Here is a 23980-nt window from a genome sequence, read left to right as displayed (position 1 = left end):
GGAAGGGACCACTGCTTATGCCAGGTACTGGAACCCAGTGGTATAGCACATAGCCTGTCCTAGTGTCCATTTCCTGACATTTCCCATGTTATTTTTTGTCATTCAAGAAGCATAGAGGAGAAGCATCTATATTTTCAGCTCTAAAGATCTTCTGCTAGCCAAAATGGGACATTAAAGCACAGATAGAAAAAAATATTTTTGTATGTCAGATTTCTATGTTCCCATTGCTTAAATCGTCCTTGAAGCAGTCTGGCAACTGTTACATATGATCACAATAGGACTGAGTCAGTCCGTGGATGGATACGGACCAATTTACCAGGATACTAAAGAAGTGTTTGCGGAGTATTTGAAGTGAATCTGTCCTAACATGGGCGAAAGCATATTTAAGATCCTATTCCATGACAATTAAGGCAGCACAGAAATCATTTGTCGCTGCCAACTTTGCATCTGCAAAGAACTGCCCGAGAAAGCTGTTTTGAGTGATCAGGGGACTATTAAACCCTGCCTAGGCAGGGATCTCTGACCAATCGGCAGCCCATTGTAATGAATTTCCTCAGTTCTTTGCAGATAAAGTCGCTCAGATCCGCTCCACCTTAGACACTAGTATTGATGCAGTCTCCATGAATGTAATTAAGGCATCTGATTGTCTGATTTTATTGGGGGGGGGGGTCAGTTTGTACAGCCAGTGTCATATTTATGCAGATGACACCCAACTCTGTTAGTCCTTTTCACCAAAAGCCAAGAATACCGTTCTGACATCAAACCAGTGCCTGACATCAGTAATGGACTGGATGAGGGCTAACAAATTGAAATTGAATCCTGACAAGACAGAGGTGCTCCTGGTCAGTCATAAAGGAGATCAGGGTATAGAGTTACAGCCTGTGATGGATGGAGTTACACTCCCCCTGAAGTCACAGGTTCACATCTTGAGGGTGATCCTGGACTTATCACTGACCCTGGAGCCTCAGGTGTCAGTGGTAGCCAGGAGTGCCTTTGCAAAATTAAAATGTGTGTGCCCACTGTGCCCATATCTTGAGATGTCAGATGTGGCCACAGTGGTCCACTTCTTAGTCACATCCCATTTAGATTACTACAGTGTACATGAGGCTTAGTTTAGAAGCTTCAACGGGTACAGAGAGCTACAACTAGACTTTGAACCAGGGCTCAGTACAGAAAGAGAACCACTCCCATGTTGCAGCAGCTCCACTGGCTGCCAATTTGTTTCTAGGCCAAAAACAAAAAGCTGGTCATTACCTTTAAAGCCCTAAATGATTTGGGCCCAGACTATCTAACAAACCGCATCTCCTTGTACAAGCCTGTCTCTGCCCTTCAATTGACTTAGGAAGTTCTGCTCTTGGTCCCACCCCCATCCCAAACATAGCTGGTGGGACAAGAGCAGGTGCCCCTCACCTGTGGTATACCCTCCCCAAGGAGATCAAAATGGCCTCCTCCTTACTCTCTTTTAAGAAATAATTTAAACCAATTTAATGCTCTCAAGCATATAATGAGGAGGAGAGATAAATCTCAGAGTGTGGATTAACCAGAATGGAAATGGAACTGATATGACACTTTAACTCGGCTGGCTTTTAATGGTTATTATTTAATATAATTGCTTAGTTTAATATAGTGTATAATGTTTTGTATTGTTCTTTGTTTAAATTTTTATGGTTTTCATTTTATATAAGGATTGAATGTTTGCCTGTTCTGTTGGAAACTGAGTCTCCACGGGGATATAGGGCAGAATACAAATAAAGCATTATTATTATTATTATTATTATTATTATCTTTTATAATAAGTCTGGCCTTGATGTGTGGTGAAAACATTCTTTACAACTTGGTCAGCTAATGTAGGAAAGGACTCATCCTGGGGTAACACTTGCTTACACAGAGATCAGTGGTTACTTCTGATTCCCATTGCCAGTGGGCTGATGGAACCACTACATAGAATCATAGAATCATAGAATCAAAGAGTTGGAAGAGACCTCATGGGCCATCCAGTCCAACCCCCTGCCAGGAAGCAGGAATATTGCATTCAAATCACCCCTGACAGATGGCCATCCAGCCTCTGTTTAAAAGCTTCCAAAGAAGGAGCCTCCACCACACTCCGGGGCAGAGAGTTCCACTGCTGAATGGCTCTCACAGTCAGGAAGTTCTTCCTCATGTTCAGATGGAATCTCCTCTCTTGTAGTTTGAAGCCATTGTTCCACGTCCTAGTCTCCAGGGAAGCAGAAAACAAGCTTGCTCCCTCCTCCCTGTGGCTTCCTCTCACAAATTTATACATGGCTATCATATCCCCTCTCAGCCTTCTCTTCTTCAGGCTAAACATGCCCAGCTCCTTAAGCCGTTCCTCATAGGGCTTGTTCTCCAGACCTTTTATCATTTTAGTCGCTCTCCTCTGGACACATTCCAGCTTGTCAATATCTCTCTTGAATTGTGGTGCCCAGAACTGGACACAATATTCCAGATGTGGTCTAACCAAAACAGAATAGAGGGGTAGCATTACTTCCCTAGATCTAGACACTATGCTCCTATTGATGCAGGCCAAAATCCCATTGGCTTTTTTTTTGCCATGTTTTAGTTCCATGTTGAAAGAAAATACGCAGGATGCTTAACCCAAAATAGGAGACATCACTTTGGAGAGTTCCTTCAATCCACAAGCTACCACAGACATAGAGGACTGAATCACTATTTATGCATATACCATTATGTGGTGAGAAGTCTTCCTGTCAAAATCCAGACAATATAGAAGTATACATGTGGTGTCAGCATTTATGCAGCTTGAGGAAAGGGTTAAACTAAAGCTATCATCCTGACAGTTCTGGCATCAATGACTCCTGCGTCTCTTAGCTACTATCAGCAGTCTCCAAGCCTGATCCACAGGTTTAAATGAGGTTCTACCCATCATGAACCAAAATGCAAAAAACATGACTTACTGGCATTGTTAAACCTGAAGTGATAGTTTTCTTTTTGTTCAACGGAGTAGAATTCCCTCCCTAAAACATTGTAAAGTTTATGGCATATGAATTAAACAGCATAGCATAAATGAAATGTTATTCTCTCTACACAAGGAACATAAAAATCTAAAATGGAAATGGCTTGGCATTGTTTCTTCTTTTCCCCCTAAAGAGCCACACACCAAAAAAAAAAAAACCCCATAGATTTCTAAAAAGGATTCATCAAATAATTGCTCTTTAAGCATTCAGTTGATGTGCTATTGTTTATAGAGTACTGTCCTCTGTACATTCCAATAATAAATCTTCATGGCATTCACATTTGAAAAGAGAACCCTCTAACATAAAGGCATTCAACAAGACAGCTGAATAAATAGATAATGCAAACTCATGCAGATTTCAAAGTCCCTGAGAAGAGATGTGCTCTTTATTCAAGTAGACTTTCAAGGCTACCCCAAAGCTAATTTCCACCATGTGTGTTTGGTCATCAAATGTTGGGAGGACAGATGGTCATAAAATGCCAGAATTGTTTAGTTTCAAAAGTTACATGCCAAGGTCCTATATAAGGAATTATAGGTATGAAGTTGCAAATTTGAGGGCTGCCTCTTAACATTCAATGTAGAATTCAGTCAAATCGCATTCCTTTGCAGTTACGTACCTTCTATTAAACCCACCTTGGTAACTTTTAAAATTAGTAACTTCTTTGATTTTTTTTACTTGCCCCCCTTCCCATTTTTATTTGAGCCTTTCAGAGTTTCTGGTTCTCATTAACACAAAGGGGAAAAAAATCACATTTCCCAAAATATACTGTAAGATTAACACTGCAGACTTAATCTGGTTTAAGTCATTTCCTGCTGATTAAAACTACAATCTGTGGTGGGTTTTATTCATAGAATTCACAAAGGATTTCAAAGACAAAGCAAGGTTTCAGAGTATCCCTGGAAACACAATGTTATCAAGAATGGAAATGGACAGCCACTCTCAGATAAGCACACTTTCCAACCTTCTATCAGGCATTGATTGAGCTTCAGTTTTTTTTTACTTTCACCCAGTACATTGCAAATTCTTATCCATTCAGATCCCCACATCTTAGAAAAGAGCACACCTGCACACTGATGGTCCATCACTCCAAGTTTCTGAATATCCCCCTCACAAGACATCTGAAGCACTTAAACCACACAGAAAACAAAACAGCCCTCCAATGTCACATGCCATAACTATAATGAGACAAACCAATGGTCTTTAAAATCCCAACTGGAAACTACACCTGATAACTACAAGTGTGGTGTCCTTATCCCACCTTGGAAAGGCAATCCGGAAAAATATCATTGACAATGCTATCAGTAGTGAGATCGAATAAAATGTGTATAGGAGAATCTGTACATGTAAAGCCAACATCTGGTGAGAGGGCAGAGACTGTTCTCTCTTTCCTTTCTCTGTGTACATTTGAAAGGGGAGAGGTTGCGGACATGGGTTTATGCTTCTCTGTCACCAAGAAAATTCCAACCACAGGCTGCTGAGAACTGTAGGACAGTTCCCTTTCCTTTCCACAACAGAAAGTGTCTATCAGGATGTTCAAACCAATTTCTGGCTCAACTTCAGTCTAGAGTTCACAGTAAAATGGATCTAAATATTTATGTACTTTCAAGTTATATGTTGAGTTGTGATAATTCATATATTTCATAGGGTTTTCTTAAGCAAGGACTACTCAGAAGAGGTTTTTCCAACTCCTTCCTCTGAAATATAGCCTACAGTACCTGAAATTCATTGGTGAGCTGCCATTCAAGTACAAACCAGGATCAAAATCAAATAGAGTATGGAGACTTTAGAAACCAATCTAAAAACGTCTGGAGTTATAACACTAACTTGACCAAACATCCTGCTCAAAAATATTATCAACCAGCTGGCAGAATATTCATCACAGGAGTCCAAAGCGGCTATGATCAATTCCAGATTTTTCTCCTATAAAATAAATGCATTTTGTACAGACCATTCTATCTCTGTTTATATTTCAAGATCAAAAGTGTACTTGGTGTGAAAGCTTTGGATCAATCCTATCTTTATCAGATTTAAGAAGCCATGTCTGATTACTTCATTTCCAGAACTAGAGTTTGCTCAACATGTATGCTTTGCATTGATTAAACCTTTGATCAAATAAAAGGGTTTTTTTGTTGTTTGCAAAACCAGGATTTTAAATCCTTGGAAAGATTTGCCAGTATAAGTCAAACCATTTATTCAAAAGGCCTTCAATAGGAAGGTTCTAAAAGAACTTTTTTGAAGATTGGATGCCCACTTTTGAACAGATCTTCCCCCATTCTGTCTTTTGAAGGTTTACGTGGTGCAATAGCCTTTGCACTGGCTATTCGGGACACAGAATCTCAACCTAAACAAATGATGTTTACAACCACCTTACTAATTGTATTCTTCACAGTCTGGGTATTTGGAGGAGGCACCACACCAATGCTTACATGGCTCCAAATCAGGTTAGTGGTATCACATCATAATCTAAAATTGAAAAAGAATTGCTTTGTTACAAGCTATGTGTGTTCTGTCTTTTCCCTTATCTTTAGCCTTTGTTGTAGCTCATAAATGATACAAAGGAAACTGGTATCTAGAGTGCAGGGAATTTAAAAGGCTGGACCCAGACATTGGAGGATTAAATCATAAGGCACGTACTTGAACTGGTGCACAACTGGCTCGGTTACAGTTTTGAGAATCAAACAAGACAAATCTTAAGCTCGCATTTTAAAAGTGATGTATTTGCAAAAGCATGCGCTAATCCTCAGCAGGCTACCTTGAATTCAGTGTGCTTTGCTTGATGGTTGACCACTAAAAGATAAACACAAACTTAAATCAGCCTGCCTGAAGGTTCAAGCACATATCTCTGAGAAAACCATATTGCGAAAAGGAAAATATGTTAATCACAAAGCATATGTATTCCACTTAACATCTCATTTGACCTTTATTCTTTGCAGGTGCTTTCCTATTTGGCTTATTTTCTTGGAGTGATTGCCTAGTTGAGTTGGGCTAATAGCTTGACCTTTGAAAAATTCTTGCAAATATAGTCATTCAGTGTTGAGTACAAAGAAACTGTGACTATAGAAGTAATTTGAGTTGTTGGTATGGAATTCAGCAAAACATGGAAGATAGTAAACTCTCCTTCTTTGGCAGTCTCTGAATAGTGGTTAGAGGGCCATCTCTCAGGAATTCTTTGTATTTCTGCATAGCAGGGGGCTGGAATAAATGGTCCTTGGAATCCTTTTCAACTGTGGATATTTAGTTCCCTAAGCTGTTCTTCCTAAAGCTTAGTTTCCAGACATTTTTACCATTTAATCGGTTTCATTTGAATATGTTCCATCTTTCTTGAACTGTGATTCCCAGAAGTGGACATAGTATTGCAGGTGAGATCAGATGAAATGCAATAGAGTGGTGGTTCTACAACTTCCCTTGATCTGGAGAAAACACTCCTCAACCTACATTGGCTTTTTGGCAGCTGCATCACACTGTTGACTCATCTCTTGAATTTAAGACCCACTAAGATCCCTGGATCCTTTTCACATATACTATTTTCAAGCCAGGTATCACCCATCTTATATTTGTATTGTAAGATATTAGAATATCAAAAAGAAGAGTAAATGAGAAACTTTCACCTTTGACATCTTATTTTTCTATCAAAAGTTTCAAAGAAGAATTTATATGAGTCTCTCTTGCTACAGTCTGAATGTATAGAGCTCAGAATCAGATTTAAATCCCCTCCCCACTTTTCTGGGGTTTATTGTATATTGTTTTGCTTATCTGAATATGACTGAATAATACATTTTTGCAGGAAAATGGAGCATCTCTACATCAGCAATTCATAGATTCCAGAGGTTGCCCTGATAATGGATTTTCCCCTAGACCAGTTAAATAAGAACCTTATCACGTTTAGATCCTTAAACTGGGGAACAGTGAGGCAAATCTGTTGGACAGCGGGGGAAACCACCATTAAGCATTCCACATCAACCCCCCTTCAACTCCCCATTACCACCTGGCTTCCCCCCACCTCCTACACTATCCCCAGCTTAAGTAATGAGAACATAGGAAGCTATCTGTGTTCTCAGGACTCTGTCCTACAATGCTGCCAGGACAGAGCCAGGATGCCAGAAATAGTCTTGCATCATGCACTGGGCTCCAGCAGGCTCTGTCCCGGCAGCATCGTAGGATAGAGCCCATGTGATGAGGTTGTAGGTGGATCTGTACTGTAACCATTGGCCATGAGTTATATCGTGAGTAGATCTCACTGTTTCAAAATCTAAGCCATGGATGACTAACTTCCAGGTGTTACTGTTTTATGCTGGCTTTGTCCTAGCCGGCATAGTCAGGAATGAAAGATGCTGACAGATTGGGTCCAACAACATCTAGAAGACTATGCTTTCACCATCCTTGATTTAAGCTAGTTTGTCTGGGCTAGTCAGATATACTACATCATAGACCATGTTGACAAACTAGGGGACAGTTTGTCAACATAAACCAAATGCATCACACAAGGTCATTTTGAGAATGCAAAGAACTCTTTAGGCCCCACAAAAAAACATTTAAAACTTTAATATCCGACAAACTCTGTAGGAAGTATGGGGAGAAATTTCACCATATCTTGCAAAGGTATTTGATGCACAGGAAATGACTTAAAAAAACCAAAAATCCACTTCTAGATTATTTTCTAATTCTAAAACAGCTTCTCCAACCCTAAAACAACTTGGGTGGATATGAACTCTAAATGGTATAGGGATAAATTTGAAGGAAGCAAGGTTTCCTGAGACTCAGTTATCCATCCCAATGAGACAGAAGCCAAAGAAACAATTTTGCTTAAATATTATTTGATGCCACTGGTTCTCCCATGCATTTTTCATACTTTCACTTTATATTCTGCTTGCATCTTAGAGCTGGAAATATTAACTGACAGGCCACCATTATTTATTGCTTTATTTATTATCTGTAAATTCAAAGTGTGACTTTGCACTACATTTTAATGCTTGTTGTTTTTTCTGATGGGTTTTTCAGTTCTGATGACACTGCATTATTTATATGTATTGTAAATTGTAAACCATTTAGACATGACATTCAGACTGTCTTCTCTTATTGTTTCTTATTCAAGAAAAATATAGTTTGGTTAAATAAAAGATTATCTATACTGAGATACTGCAATATAGCAATTTCTTTTAAGCATACATATTATCATATCTCCAGTATCATCTCTTATCATCATTATGGTTTAGTGTAGCAGCTAGCAGCACAGTGTAAACTGGAAGTACTTGATTCCAATCTGAATTCATCCCATTAACTCACTTGGTGGTTTTAAGCAAACTATTATATCCCAAAGTACTGAGATGACGTAAAGCATGTGCTTGGAGCATTTTGAAAAACAGTTTCTTTGGTGCGGAGCATCCCTCTAAAATATATGTTTGTAATCAAAGGCTTATAACACAAAGCTTGAGGGCAGTGAAGTAATCAAACAGAGTGCTATTTATTTAGCTAATTATTTATTTGAAATAGTTCTGTGCCAACAAGGTGGAACACAAAGTTAAACGTAATAGATCTATTTATTTCTCTCCTAACATGTTTGCATCCTTCTCCCTTTGAACTATCAAAGCTTTAAACCTGGCTACAGAATGCAAATAAATTTCCAAATGGTTAAGGACAAATCAGTGTACTTGTGCATGCTGACTAGTAATTTGAATGGTTAAGCAAACTATGGAATTTTCATCTATGATTTATTTATCATGTGATGTGGACCTGGCAGCAGCCGTTTCAGATCTCCCCTGGAAAGTTTTCTTTTGTAGTCAGCTCTCTGACTCAGGCCCCTTCCACACAGCTGAACAAAATCCCACATGGTCTGCTTTGAACTGGAATATATGGCAGTGTGGACTTAGGACCCTTCCACATCTATATAAATAAGAATGTAATGTTCTTTTGTGGGATTAACATAACTTAAAAACCACTGGACGAATTGACACCAAACTTGAACACAATACACCTATCAGGCCAATGAGTGACCATCACTCATAAAAACACTGAAAACACACAGCAGAAGAGATTTTTAAAAGCCAAAAAACAAAAATGCATTACAATGCATGTGGGAAACTACATATATACACAAACACATATATATACACATACATACAAATATATACACATATATACACTCAAAAAAACACATATACACAGACTGGGCCACAACAATGCGTGGCAGGGGATGGCTAGTAGCTGAATAAAATCCCACATTAACTGCTTTGAACTGGGTTATATGACAGTGTGGACTCAGATAACCCAGTTCAAAGCAGATATTGTGGGATTTTCTGCCTTGATATTCCAGTTATATGGCTGTGTGGAAGGGCCCCACTGTGGGAGAGACAAACCAACGAGCTGGCTCCCACTGGTGTAACACATCACAACACATAAGTCACAGGCCAAAGATCCATGGTTAATTTAGACAATAAAATAGTCGGGATGCAGCATTATGCTTTTTGTACACATTTAACCCTGCTTTATGATAATACTAAACCTAGCCACATTCATAATTATACCTACAACCTCAAAACAATGTCTCTGGCATCACAGGTCAACAATCCTGCAGGCTTCTTAACTCTGTTCTGTTTTGCTGCCTAAAGCTCAGCATGCCATCATATCAGCAGCTGCTAGACTCAGAAATAATACAGTTCAAAATATACCAGGCAGTGACTCATGCCAGGAAACCTAAAACCTGTGCTTAAATGTACTCTGGTGTGTATTGCAGACAAGACAGAAGACAATAACAACTGCCTTGAACGTTTTATTAACCAGGGCAAACATTTGGCAATTGTATTTGCTACATCTCGCACCATGATGACCTTACCACCAAGACCATTGTTTAAAATTCCAGTTCTCTTACTTACTCAAGATTTTCCAGATCTCAAAAAACTTTTCCTTCTCAATAGGCAAGCTGCTGGTTCTAAAGAATTATTTGTTTTAATATCATGTTTCCGATAGACAAAACTGTATAGTCAACCTCTCGTCTATATAACTATAGGGACTGATATAGACAGATCTTTTTTGGTGAAGGGGAATGCCTTGTTTCATAATGGGGCTATAGTTTCATCAGTATGCACTGGTCTGGCAAAGTTGAGTGTCCAATTGTACTGCGTAAATCCACACAGAGATTGAATTCCAGGACAATTATTGGTGGGTGTTGTTTAAGGATGTAATTCTTCACTAATTTTGTTTTCAGAGGAATCATACAGAATATTCTTACTGAAAGAAAGTTTTCAAAAACTATACAGTTTTCAACAACTTTGCAAAGTTTAGGACTTATTCAATGCCAAATTTGCATATATGTTTTTCCCTCAGAACATTATTCAATATTATTTTTCAATAAAATATTCAAAATGGTTGAAAAACATCTCTTTTTTAGTGCAGAGAGACTTCAGGAAGAGTCTGAACGGAGACGAATCTTATCAGTTTGGGGTTTTTAGAACTTATGTGCAAAATTCACATATGGGTTTCCTTTGCAGAGAAAATAGCATTCTCTGTAAGGAGGCTGCATTTTCTGTGCAGAAAATACTATTTTTACATAAACATTGTTTTCTAAATGAAATTCTGTTTTTTATACCAAAAATGTGAATTTTGTGCAGAAAAGACCCAAACTCCAGACTTTCTACATAGTCTACTCTTGAGCTTGTCAAAGTTTCCAGGCATTTAAAAAACACATTTCTCGATACAGTTTTTCTTTTTGAAAGTGTTCTTTACATTTCTAGTACTGATTGTAATCATAATTCAAAAATAGTACATGGAATATAAATGCATGTCTGAAAATGATCTCACATGGCCTATTAAAAAGAAAATTAAGGCAACATTTCCTTAAGGAATTATCTTGACTAGGCCTGGAGCTGTTTGTAATTGATCTAAGCAATGTTGCACTTCCTATGAATTTGATGAGAAATGGAAGAGTGATTGCAATTAAGGTTTGGTTAAAGAAAGCAAACAAATCTTTTCCCTGGGTAGCTCTACCCATTTGTCCCCTTCTATTATGTTGGTATTTCTATGAACTGACAAATGCTGTATGAAACCCAGTCCCATTTCAGTCATAAAAACTGTGAAATTGCAACCATTGCTCTAGAGCAGTGATCATTTATACATACCACCAATAACATAGCGTAATGTTTAGCTACACCATAATAATCAATAAACTCCGAAGACTGACTATGGTTTATGCCAGGAAATTAGGGTAACAGTCACAACCAGCACCCATAGGGTCTGCATGTAGTTGTCTTTTCCTCCTTATGTAGCCTTCAAAACTGGTAAAACTTTGCCCAGTTTTCACTGCCTCTGAGTTGATAAACTGGACTTCAATCTTTAGCAACAATGGATAAAAAGCCATCTCAGGCTCCTTCTGCACTGTCATATAATCCATCTTATCAAAACAGATAATATAACATTCCCCCAAATTCTCACTAAGGCCCCTTCTACACTGCCATATAAAATCCAGATTATCTGCTTTGAACTGGATTATGTGACCGTGTAGAATCATATAATCCAGTTCAAAGCAGATAATGTGGAATGCGCCTGGAAGAAGATATGTTTACTGAAACGTGTACATATCTGCACACTGATTGCCTGTTCCACAAGACACAATTTGCATTTGCATGTGGGGGCAATGCCACATGTAGTCCCAAGTATCCAAAAGGTTGCTCACCCCGGCTTATACCACAGTTTTCACATATATCAACATTACGATGGAAATAGATATAATTTTATTTAATTTTTGTATCTTAATTACAAAAGTAGGAGCATTTAATCATCTCTAATATCAGATTTGATGGAACATTAATGAGAGCTTTGCATAATCTTGATGGCACAATTTCTTTTTCCTTTTTTGACTTACTACTCAATTTCTTTCTTTTTTTTACTTGCTACAGCAGATGGGATATATTCAAAGAGCAATGAATTATATTTTGACCTTTCATGGTCATGTAACTTTTAAAACAGATGTGACCACCTTGGTAGAATTTGACCTTGTGACCCATTTTTGAATACTTCTTAGAAGTCAGGTTAAAACTCTTGTGATCAAAACCAAGAATTCCAAATGAGGTGATTGCTAAAGAAAATGTAGAGTGTGTCTGAGAGATGTAGCTGGCTGCATCTGAAAAGGGAAAAAAGCACATTAAAAAAAACTTGGGGGAAATGTGTTTGCTTGTTTATTTATTTATTTGCATAATATGTAAGGTTACTCTGCAGAAATCACCACAGCAGAAATCATCACCTTTAATGTCAACTAGAGTTTAACAGTAATAAAGGCAATATTTTACATTATGATCTCAGCTTTAACTGTATGGGGATGGGACGGATCTCAAAACATTCACAATCAAGGATCTGATTGGATGTGATGCTCAGTATACATGAGACATTTACTTGGTCATTGAGACAATATGTCTGGCCCCATCATGAGACAAAGTGAGGGAGTTGCATCATACATTTTCAGAGCTTAGTATAGTTACTTTTTCGGATGATAACACCACAAATCCCTCGGACATTTACCATGATGGGCAAAAGAGTTCTGGAGTTGCAGGGGGTCTAAATGCCCTATAGACACCATATCTCATCTGATCATGGAAAATAATAATAATAATAATAATAATAATAATAATAATAATACACTTTATTTATATTCCGCCTTTCACCCCTAGAAGACTCAGAGCAGATTACAGCATTTACATACATACATTCATTGCCTTTACAATACGATACATTTTTTTCCATGTCAGGAGTGACATTGCCCAAGGGATGCCTGGATGTTTTACCATTCTTGTGGGAGGCTTCTTTCATGTCCCCATATGGGAAGCTGGAGCTGACAGATGGGAGCTCACTTTGCTCCCTGGATTCGAAATGCTAACCTTTCAGTCAGCAGTTCAGCTGGCACAAGGGGGATCCTGTACTATACAATGATACACACAAACACAAACACAAACAAAGACAAAGGCTCCTCCTTTCATTTCCAGCTTCTGTAGGCAGCATCCATCTCTGGCCCTGGAGAGGTGCCCTTCCCCCGTTTTCAAGCCAAAGAGCCTGCATTGTCACTTCCTGGTTGTGTGGCTGGCAAGATTGCTTGGAGTGTCTCTTTGCCTTTTCCTGAAAAAGTGGTACCTATTTATCTACTCACATTTACATGTTTTTGAATTGCTAGGTTGGCAAGAGCTGTACCTGACAGACCGGAGCTTTCCCCGTCTCAAGGATTTGAACTGCCAACCTTCAGATCAGCAGTTCATCATCACAAGGGTTTATCCCATTGCGCCACTGTGGCAGCTAAGCAAAATGTGTCCTGCTTAATACTTGGATGGGAAACTGTCGAAGTATACCAGGCGCTGGAGGCTATATTTCAGAGGAAGGAACAGGCAAAACTACTAGGTTGTTGTAGGTTTTTTCAGGCTGTATGGCCATGGTCTTGAGGCATTCTCTCCTGACATTTCGCCTGCATCTATGGCAAGCATCCTCAGAGGTAGTGAGGCAAACTACCTTTGAGTAGTCCTTGCCTAAGAAAACCCTATTAAATCAATGGGGGTCACCATAAGTCTACAGGCAACTTTAAGGCACACAGTCCAAAAAGAATCCATTTCCTGCAGCTCTCCCAGTTCAAATAAAATTCAACCAATTAGTCTATGTTTGTAGATCTCAAAGAGGATGCCATCTCTTCTTTTGCAGCAAATACCATATGTTTTTGAGGAGGCCTATAAAGGATTTTTGATAGACAGTTCCTTGAATGTATTAACTGATCAAACCACTCTGATAGATTATGATGCTGCTTTCTATTTCGTTTCCCCAGATGTCTATTACAAATATTTGAACCCAGGATCTCTTGCTTAATAATCCTCTGCTGTTTTCTCCAAACCAGGTTTTAATAGGTGATATCCTTGGGCATGCTGCTTAAAGCAGAAGTGTATGTTTGTGTGTGCATGCATGGAGGGGCTGTATTAAGTGCCATGGCCTGGAAAACTTCAAAATTGAATAACTGTTGTTTGTTTATTTCGGGCTTTGTTTGGTTCTATGACTCACCATTGCTCTCTGAAGCAGGGCATCTGGGGTTCTGATTTTGCCGTTTCTCCCTTTCTCGTCCTATTATTATTGCCAACAACCTCTTTCATCCACATATCAAAACAGAATTTTAAATTTGAGACTATAGGTGTTTGTGTGGGGGGGGGGGGTGGCAAAGTTGCATACTGCATGTGTTGGAGGAGGAAGAAGCATAGACTATTTTAGTTCAATAATATCATGATAGCTGCACTGAGCATATTGATTGGGGCATTTCCTACATGGCTGCTGTGGGGAGTGTCTCAGTGTGCAAATAATGATGCGCAGGGTGGGGGAAGGTAATCATCAATATAAATACTGTGGTTTGTTTCTGTATATCTCCTTATGCTTTTTACTTAGCCATTAAGTACAAAGGCTTGCAATTACATCTCATGATCCTTACACATGGTATAGTGGAAGCCTCTGCATCAAGACCAAGCAGCCCGACTCTAAGGCCTCTTCTACACTGCCATCTAAAATCCAGATTATCTGCTTTGAACTGGATTATATGGCAGTGAAGATTCATATAATCCAGATCAAAGTAGATAATGTGGATTATCTGCTTTGATAATCGGGATTGCATGGCAGTGTAGAAGGGGCCTGAGTTTTATTGGCCAGAACCCACAGGTAATTTCAAATGCATTATGCATTCACAATTGGTATACATGGTTCCTACATATTTCCTTATTCAGGGGATATGTAGGGTTTATGGAAGACTACCAAGCCCCATTTTCCAGGCAGCAGTGGCAGCAATCAATACAGCCCATTCTCCTGTCAACCAGGAAGAAGATTGATGCTTCCCTCCACCTTGTATAAGCAATCTCCAGTACAAGAGAGGAATTGCTACAGGTTCCCCACTTCTGCCTGAGATGTGATGGGATTGTAAACCAGGTACTTCCCATCGACAGGAAAATGGAGCCCCATTGACTGCAGCAGTTGCTGCACAGAAAGTAGAAATTAAGGAGTTCAAATTGGCAATCATGGCAGAGCTTCATAACTACTGTGGATTTATGGATTTAAAAAAGTCCATGTGGATTCCTGCCATTTTCTCTCTAGTCCAACGAACTAGAAAGCATTTTCTCCAACAGTTTGATTATGATTCTTCCAAGGACCTCATCACACTCCTGGCTGGGTTTTAATCCCAGCCAGCTAACCAGATGTTAGGAATTGTGGGAACTTAAATCCAAAACATCTGGAGGAGCAAAGTTTGAAAAACTCTGCAGTAGAGCATCTATCCACTTTAAATCCAATTGCTGCCTCCTGCAGAATTCTGGGACTTGTAGTTTAGGGAGCGGGCTTTAAATTGCTTAGCCAGAGAGGTCCTGAGCCTCACTAAACTACAAACCACAGAATTCTGCAGGAGATACCAACTGGATTTAAAGTGGATAGATGCTCTAGTGTGATGTTCTAAGTGTGATGAAGTTCTAGGTGACCAATTAGATCACCTTTCTTGAAAATACCTGGATTAGTTGCAGTTTAAAATTCTTCATCAATGAAAAGCTTAGAAGAATAGTGACAAAAGATAGCAATGTTCTCCCAGATACTTCGGTGTTGCATACGAAAGGTTTGTTTCTCCTATATTTGTCTTATTGTGCTCTGATCTTGTTCTCGGGGCTGTAGTTTGTAAAATTGCTAATCCCAGATTGCTTGACATCAACTTGCATGTCCTGCTTTTCTTGCTTCATCATCCAATAGTACTAGTGACTTCAAGGCCAGTGAATCTCCTTTTAGACATACTACATCATCACAAGGGCCGATATGCCTATTGTATGCTGCTTGCTCCCCACTATCAACACAGAGTCCATTAGACAATGCACAGGGACTTCCAGCCTGAGCTGCATGCCAAGGAGAGGAAGTGGCAGACACCACCACCACAGCAACATGGGAGCCTTCCTGTGTTGCCTTACCAGCAACCGGGGTGGGGGGGAGCTAGGTGGCGATGACTTTTCTAAGCTGCCACCCACCCCACCCACTCCACCAGGAGCCCACAGATTTGCTATGATGCATGGCGATTCCATGAAGCTTTGTGATGAGGTCCTTAGACCAGGGATTTCAAACTCATTTCCACTGAGGGCCACATCAGCCTTGCGGTTGCCTTCAAAGGGCCAGTTGTAATCATCAGACTGTATAAATGTAGCTATGTCACCCTGGCCACATAGAATGGCCCACAGGCCTTGTGTTTCACACGTGTGACTATTCTTAAAGGCATTCTCCAAGGTAGTGAAACTATTTGAGGGATAGAGTTCACAACCTGGGATAAATGTCTGAGGGAAAAACTGAGGAAACTCCACTGACCCACTAACAAGGAAGCCATCAGTCTCCAATGGCTCCCATCTCTTTAGAGAAAGAGAGTAGATCAAATGGTTCAGCTGCTGAATGGTAAATAATGCTGCAACTCAACTCTATTACTTCTGTAGACCTACTCTAATTTGGATAACAAATTGATTTAGGTCCAAATGTTTGTAAATTTGATTTGTACAGGTAGCTGAACTCAGACAATATAGCTTCCATGTGAAAGTGAGACATGGAAGTCATTTCTCGAAAACTTTTATAATGTTATAAATGAACACACACAAAAAGCTGCTAATCAATTGAAATACAAATTTCCTTATTCCTTTGGGTTCTGGAAAGAGTTGGTTATATAGTTAGCTAGTATAACTGCAAAAACCTATTCAATTGATACAGTGTTGGGCCTGACAAAGACAACCAGCTTAAGGAGCAATCAAGCATTGGCTCTTTTCCCAGTTCCTTTTTCCTAGGACTAATTTTGTGCAATGGACTGATTCCAAACCAAAAATATTTCCACTTCTACTTTGCAAGGCTGTGAAGGTCTTTTCCAGTTGTTTTCCTGAGTGATTTGCAGGCAGATTGGTTGATCTGCTGAGCCAGCATGTTAGTTTATATAGGATGGGCACACTGCCTGGTGTACTGGCATAATGGCTTGCAAACACCTCATACTGTCCAAAGACTCATACAGTACAAGATGGGAAAAGATGACAATTTGTTAGGAGAGGAATTGCACAGGGCTGATAATTATATCACTTTCCAGACACTAGCTCTAAATGCTTAAGTGCCAGTTCAACAGAGAGCCAAGAAGAAGGTGGGCAATCTGATTCCATTTTATTGTTGCCATCCCATTACAGATCCAGTGACTATTTTGGTCCTTAGGGTAGCAAGATATGAGACAAAACTAATATATATCATTCAATTATTATGATGTTTACTCTTAGAGCTCATGTATGAAGTCATGTGCTCTGAGTATACATGCCAGTAAATCAGTCATTCTCAACTTGTGGGTCTCCAGGTGTTTTGGCCTATAACTCCCATAAATCCCAGCCAGTTTACCAGCTGGTACAACCCAGTTTACCAGCTGTTAGGATTTCTGGAAGTTGAAGGCCAAAACATCTGGGGACCCACAGGTTGAGAACCACTGCTGTAAAGGATCTTGTGACCATAGCAGTAGTGCATCTGATGCAAATTAGAGCCAATGACCCACACAGAACTATCCAAAAGAGGAATTTCATTGAACATACCAGAATCAAAATATGCAGTCTAATTTCACTAGGGAATAGCAAACAGTTTGGTAGAACTTCATACATTGCAAGCAATACATGGAAAACACAAATAGCTGCTTCATAAGCCACAATTGATTTCTAACTAGGAAATGCTAACTAAAATGAGAAAATATATGAGACTAAAAGTGTCTGTGACTATGCAAAGTTCAGGGATTAATTGAGATAGGTGAAAGAGAAGGAGTTCAAGTGGGACCATATCATACTTTCCCTAATTCACACTCCCTAATACACCAAAGAAAAAGGAGGCAGGCAAAGGTGCTGCAATGTGCAAGAAAAATAGTGTCTGCAAAGTAGATTTTATGGGATAAAATAGCTGTCTCCCTTTGATCCTGTTGGATATTCCTAGGAAGAAGAAAGACAGCATCATACACCTGTCTAGAGTAGTTCAGAGTAGAGGAGACATCCATACCATGTGGAAATGAGATTCTGTGCCCAAATTGTTGGGGGGGGGGGGTGCTAAAATACAGGCATTCCCACTAGAAAAATAGTAAGGCTAAGCAGTGATTCAGCAAAAACAGATTTGGCAGACAGCCACTTTATTGCAGGAATTCTCAGCTTAAAATGAGAATTTCAAGTCAACTTTGCCTCCAGAACTAAATGGGTTTGTAATCTGGAGTCTAAAGAGATTTTAAGAAGTGAAAAATCACCAAGGTTTGGAATTTCCTTTATTACAAAGGAACTTATAAAACAATTGTTGTCCATAATGAAAACATTTTAAAAATTAGAGCATAATTGAAAAGATAAAAGCACAGGGCACCACATTGAAAATGCCATCTGCCACATCATTTAAGAAACAAAAATCTGCCTAAATAAAAGGCGCGTGTTTGTCCATGGAAAGAGAGTACAGAAATTTCACAGCCTGGGAACAGCTGTGAGCCTTCTCCTGTGCCCTCACCCAATATGCCCATGATGATGCTGGAACCAAAGGAAAGCTCTCTACTGAAGCATTTACCTGGACAGGTTCTCCATTTCCATTTATTTATTGTTGAATTTCTATTTCACCTTTATCTTTTTTTTTTAATTGATCATCTTTATTATCTACTATTTCCAAGTTAAAATAAAAGAGGGGGAACAATAGAGTTGAAAGAAAAGTGGGAAATTGAGAAAGAGTTGGAAAAGGCTATATGAAGGGGGGGTTAGGGAAGAAGAGGGGTAGTAGGAAAGAGGGTTGGGGAGGGATGGGGGAGAGATAAGTGCTGGGGTTGCTTCCAGTTCAATCCACAGAGGAACGGTCTTCTAATAAGTTGGATTAAGTTTTTCTTCCGTGTATTCGCACACTAAATACTTCTGATTCCTTTTCCCCCCTTAAATTATTGGGTTTGGAGTTTCATTCTTTCCTGCAAATCTCTTTTGAGGGACTCCCAATTGATTTGATTATTTTTATTTGTATTTGTCAATAATTGCGATAGTTTGTCCATATTCATATATTCTACTGTCTTAAATAGCCAATCTTCTATTATTGGGGGATCTTTTCTTTTCCATTTTTGTGCTACTGTAAACGCAAGTATTTCAACTTTATCTCAAAGTGAGATCCAACGCAGTTTAATTGGGATGAATTTGGTGGAGGAGGGCAAGGCAGATTGCTGGGTGGCAAGAATCACAATTTTTTACACTTTTTTTAACTTGCTGGAGTATATAATTAGTTACTGAAATTAAAGATCCTTTTTTGTGCACTATAAAGTGGTGGAGAGTGGAGAGGAAATGGTGCCAACTTGCTTCTTAAGGCCACAACTGCCACCTTTCTAGCCAAACAGCTGCCCATCAGAGCCCCATTGGAAAAGTTGCTTGGTCAGAATGAGGTGCCCAGCCATGACATCAACTATGAGGGGGGAGATTGAGCTAACTTATCACAGATGATTACATGGCTGGGTGACTTGCTCTGACATCAAATCAAACAATGTTCCCACTAGGGGTCAACTGGGAAATTGTTTGGCTAAAATGGCAGCAGCAGCAGATTTCAGGAGAAAAGGCAATGAAAAATCACCTCGGGGGAGAAAGAAAAATAATAATGAATATCAATTCAAATTTAGGGGTGCAGACAGGAATGTAATTTCAATTTAGGATATTACAGATAGGTGTGACACTAACAGGATAAATCCAGTGTTGAATAATATGAAATGCAACTGGGTTATTTTTCTCGGGTCAAGAAGCCCTTAATTAGCTATTGACTTCATTCCCAATCAGTTTATTTTGCATCATTTGTTTCAAATTTGTTCTACATGCTTCACATTTTTTCTACTTTGGTTAAAAGTCCAATTTCCAAACAATCATTTTGTACATTATACATCAAAGGTGGCCCTCCACTCATTGTTGGACTGCAAATCCAAACATTCCTCACCATTGCTATGCTACCTAGTGCCTAGTATCATCTGAAGAGTTATGTGATTCCTGGATCTGTTTTGCAGAGTAAGATGTTGGATATTGCATTGTGGGAGAGTATTGCATTTTAGCATGTACAATATAAAACATGAAGATTTTGTGAACATCTTAGGCACGTAGAAAAAATATGGCACTGTTCCATTATCTGAGCGGAGGCCACTAGGGGACACTAGAGAGAGAAGGATACTTCATTTTATATGGGGAAGTTGAAGGAGAAAAATCATTTCCCCCATTTTTGCTGCTTATTCCCCCTCCCCCTTTTCCATATCATAAAGGAGGGTTGTTTCCACACCAGGGACATGGGTGAGATAATGTTAGGAAAATGGGGGAAATGGTTTTACTCCTTCAACTCACCATCCTCCTCCATAAATTTAAGTTACCTTTTCTCTCTAGCACCCCTCCCCCTTCCCCAGTGACCTCTGCCTGGATAATGAAACAGTACCAAAATATTTCTGGTACTACCTATAGTTGATGAAACATCACCTGGTGGGATCCGTGAAAATATTGTGTGTTGTTCAGATATAGATGTCCCATTCTATAACAGGCAAAAGTACCTGTGGTATGTGCATGAAAGAGCTGGTTGGGTATAAATCTATGATTCTATAGACATAAGAATTATGATTGTGAAAGAAGAGACTGTGGACATCCAATGTGTAGTAAAACTCCATAAATCTTTTTTCTGAGCCATCTGTGCGGCCTTTCCTAAAAATACTCCCAATGCAATCCTCTGCCGTATTCAGGCAGAGGTGAACCAAACAAACTCCCAGTTTGTGTTAATTAAAGCAGCACTTACTATCTGGCTGTTTTAATAGTACAAAACATAAAACACAGAGATAGCACTCAGCCATATAATATAAAACAAAAACTGACAGCAAACACTGTTGCAGGTTCAAAATACCACTGTGGTCAAAAGGTCTAGTCCAGTGGTCAAACACCCAGAGTTCAATGAGCAAATTCCAGGGATCAAAAGTCTATAGTGTAGTCAAAAAGCCAGTCCAGAGATTCAAGGTTCCAGGTCAGGATCCCAAAAATCCACAAACCTGGGGGGGAAACCAGCAGCATCTACCACCAAAATAAGACAAATACTTTTCTCCCAAAGTTCAGTCCCAAGGTTAACTCATTATATCTAAAACACCCTGCTGCAACCTATCTCTTGCATACCTCCACCCTTAATTGCTTTCACTCTTGCATGAACTCTTACTTACAGATTACACAACCCTTTAGAACTAAGACTTACATTAACCCTTCCATCACCAACCACCATCAACTACAGAACATGATACATGACACTACTCAGATGAAACACCCATCAGTTTCAGTAGAACTTACTTTCAGGTACATCTGCCTAAGATTTCAGCATTAAGAGTTTTGTGTTAGCTACTGTTGAATATTCTTTATGCTCAAAAATTGAGAAATTACTGAGACAGGGTTTGAGATGCTCTCCTGCAAAACAGTTTCTCCTAATCCTGAAGAAGAGTGATAAGGAAATCAGGCTTACTTAAAATAGGGGTTAAGTCATTGTGCCTGAACAGAATCCAGGTTTTGTACTTAATTTATGAAATTTTATTGACCTCGTTATTAGAAAAAAGTGCACCAAGAGGAAAACTGTCAAAGGGAGGGAAAAGAGGAAAACAAGTGAAAAGAAGGGGGATTGCCTTACACAATAACAAGTCCATTGTATGGGGGAGGCAGGGGGGACACAGTATCAAAGCCAACTAATACCTTATTGTTAAAAATTGGCTGTAAGCTCCTGATAAATCTGTTATTTTATAGACCATTCAGGAAGTCTCTAATATGGTTTATAAAGTCACCACAAAAGATCTGGGTGGTATTATCACCTTGTAATTCAACAGTTTCTTATCACCAATTCTATATATAGCCCCTGTTTGGCTTTGCTTGTTTACAGAGCAGTGTCTGATTAATAAGCCTTGGTGTGAGACTGCTGTTGTAAAGCACTGTCTGGAATAACTACATTGAAGCCATAAAAGGAGGTGTTTTTTTAAAAAAAAAACATGCAAATAAAAATCTGGATTGAGGTAGAAACGTACTGGATATACATAAAATGCCAGCACCTATATACTATATGAGATGTGTGTTACGTGGCCAACGTGATTGCTTTTTCCTGTCTCCAGTGTCAGCCAAGTTCATTGCAATTTAGATATCCAGCTCAAATGCCCATCATCCTTATCTGATTTGCCATGCTTTTCATTAGATTTGGCCAAAGAATCATCTCACAATTTTATATATTTTGGTACAGCAACCTCATTTCACCTGATAGGGAAAAGGACCTCAAAGCATCGGCCACAAATGAAAACTGAAAGACATACATTTCCACTAAGCAGCTCTATTAAAGGGGCCATCTTCACAAGGATACAATTATAGTATGGGTGAGAATCATGAGGCCTCACAGGTATTGTTCGACTGCAATTCTCAGGAGACCCTAGCCACCAGCGGTAAGAAGCGCTGGGAGTTCCCATCTCTAAACTGCAGCATGTCATGATTCAGAAGTCTCATTTATTTTTCATTGCTAATAACCTATGAGGGATCTATCTGCCATGGAATTTAAAAAGTGTCTGGTCATTTGCCTGTTACTTCCACTGTAAGTAGTAACATGTTGTCTTAAAAGTGGTTTTTTTTCCTGTGCTAGCTGCACTTTCCAGTGTAATGCAATTAGACTTCTGTGCATATACTTGCCTAACCCCAGTTATGGCAGCACATGTATATTTGAAGACATTGTTTCACTGTGGAAATGCAGCCGGGGTTCTGTGCATACAGCTGCATTCATCTTACCCCCTCCACCAACCACCCACCCACCCACCATACAGACACGACAATGACCTTCTGTTGCTTTCATGAATCCAGGAAGAATTACACAAGGTCCATCTTCTGCAGATATATAACTGGAGCTGCAACATATCTAAGAAGATCCTGCAACTTCCCCAGAGCGTGACAGAGAACTGTATCTAGGTTTCTGCTGCACAACTGGAAAGAAACAGCACACACACAACAGCACACACACCGCCACAGCAATAACTTATGTTCCACCAATATGTTTCCTAGATCTCAGCCACCATGACTGAAAATTTTGATAGGCCCTATTTATTTGTTTGGAATTATATCTCGGTTACACCAATTGGCTTTATTTAATATATGCTGCTTCTATGAAAAGCACCACTAGGAGCCTTAGTTAGAGAGCTAATATAGAATTCCTTGATTTCCTACTTGAGGTACATCTACAATACATAATTTTACAGGTATTTGTTCTTCCCAAGAAATCCTGAAAGTATAATTCCCAGGAAAAATTCTAATGGATTATTCTCAGCAGCCTTGGCAAAACACTGTTGCTAGGGTGTATTGGGAGAGTAGCTCTGACAATGAAATTGGTATAAAATTAAATTAGAGTTGTAGTGTAGACATGCACATTTATCCCTTTGAGGATTTTCAGTTAACAGCTCTGCCTTTGTCAATTAAACTTGCAATAACACTTCGATTTCCATTACTGAATTAATGAAATGCAAACCATTTTAGCACTTCGAATTCAGTTTTCACTCAGTAAAGTAAGGTAAGAAGAAAGAGGGAAAGTGAGTGGAAGAGAAGGAAACTTGGAAATTTTAAAAGCACATGAAAAAGTGGAACAAAATGGGACAGTTATTAAATGTAATATTCTATGGCTTTAAAATATAGTCCTGTGGATGAATAAATCTACTGTATTCAACTAGGCTTAGTCCTGACAGATAAAGGCGCACGGAATTGTAATGTATTGTTTCTGTTTCTACCTTTCTCTTTCATGATGTCTCCAGGCCTTTGAAAACGGTTGTGGCCGTTCTGCATTGTAGGTATATATCAAATTTCCTTTTACCAAGACATGTGCAACTCCCACCACTGAAACTCATATAACTCTCTTTATTGCTGCACGATTATCTACTGATAATATCACTTTACTCTATTACAAAGAAAAAAACAAAACATGAGAGAGGGTTCTCTTGCATAATTTACCAA

General features: G+C 39.2%; 1 protein-coding gene across 1 annotated transcript in view; it reads left to right on the top strand.

Moving 5' to 3' along the window:
* The window catches only part of SLC9A9 (solute carrier family 9 member A9), a 366051-nt gene that overhangs the window by 191609 nt on the left and 150462 nt on the right, over positions 1-23980 (top strand). Inside the window, exon 12 of the mRNA XM_067465985.1 lies at positions 5281-5434. Within this exon, the coding sequence (XP_067322086.1) occupies positions 5281-5434 (154 nt within the window). The remainder of the gene's footprint in view (positions 1-5280; positions 5435-23980) is intronic.

This window comes from Anolis sagrei, chromosome 3 (assembly GCF_037176765.1).
Source record: "Anolis sagrei isolate rAnoSag1 chromosome 3, rAnoSag1.mat, whole genome shotgun sequence".
Taxonomy (NCBI): domain Eukaryota; kingdom Metazoa; phylum Chordata; class Lepidosauria; order Squamata; family Dactyloidae; genus Anolis; species Anolis sagrei.
This window is presented reverse-complemented; position numbering and strand designations above follow the sequence as displayed.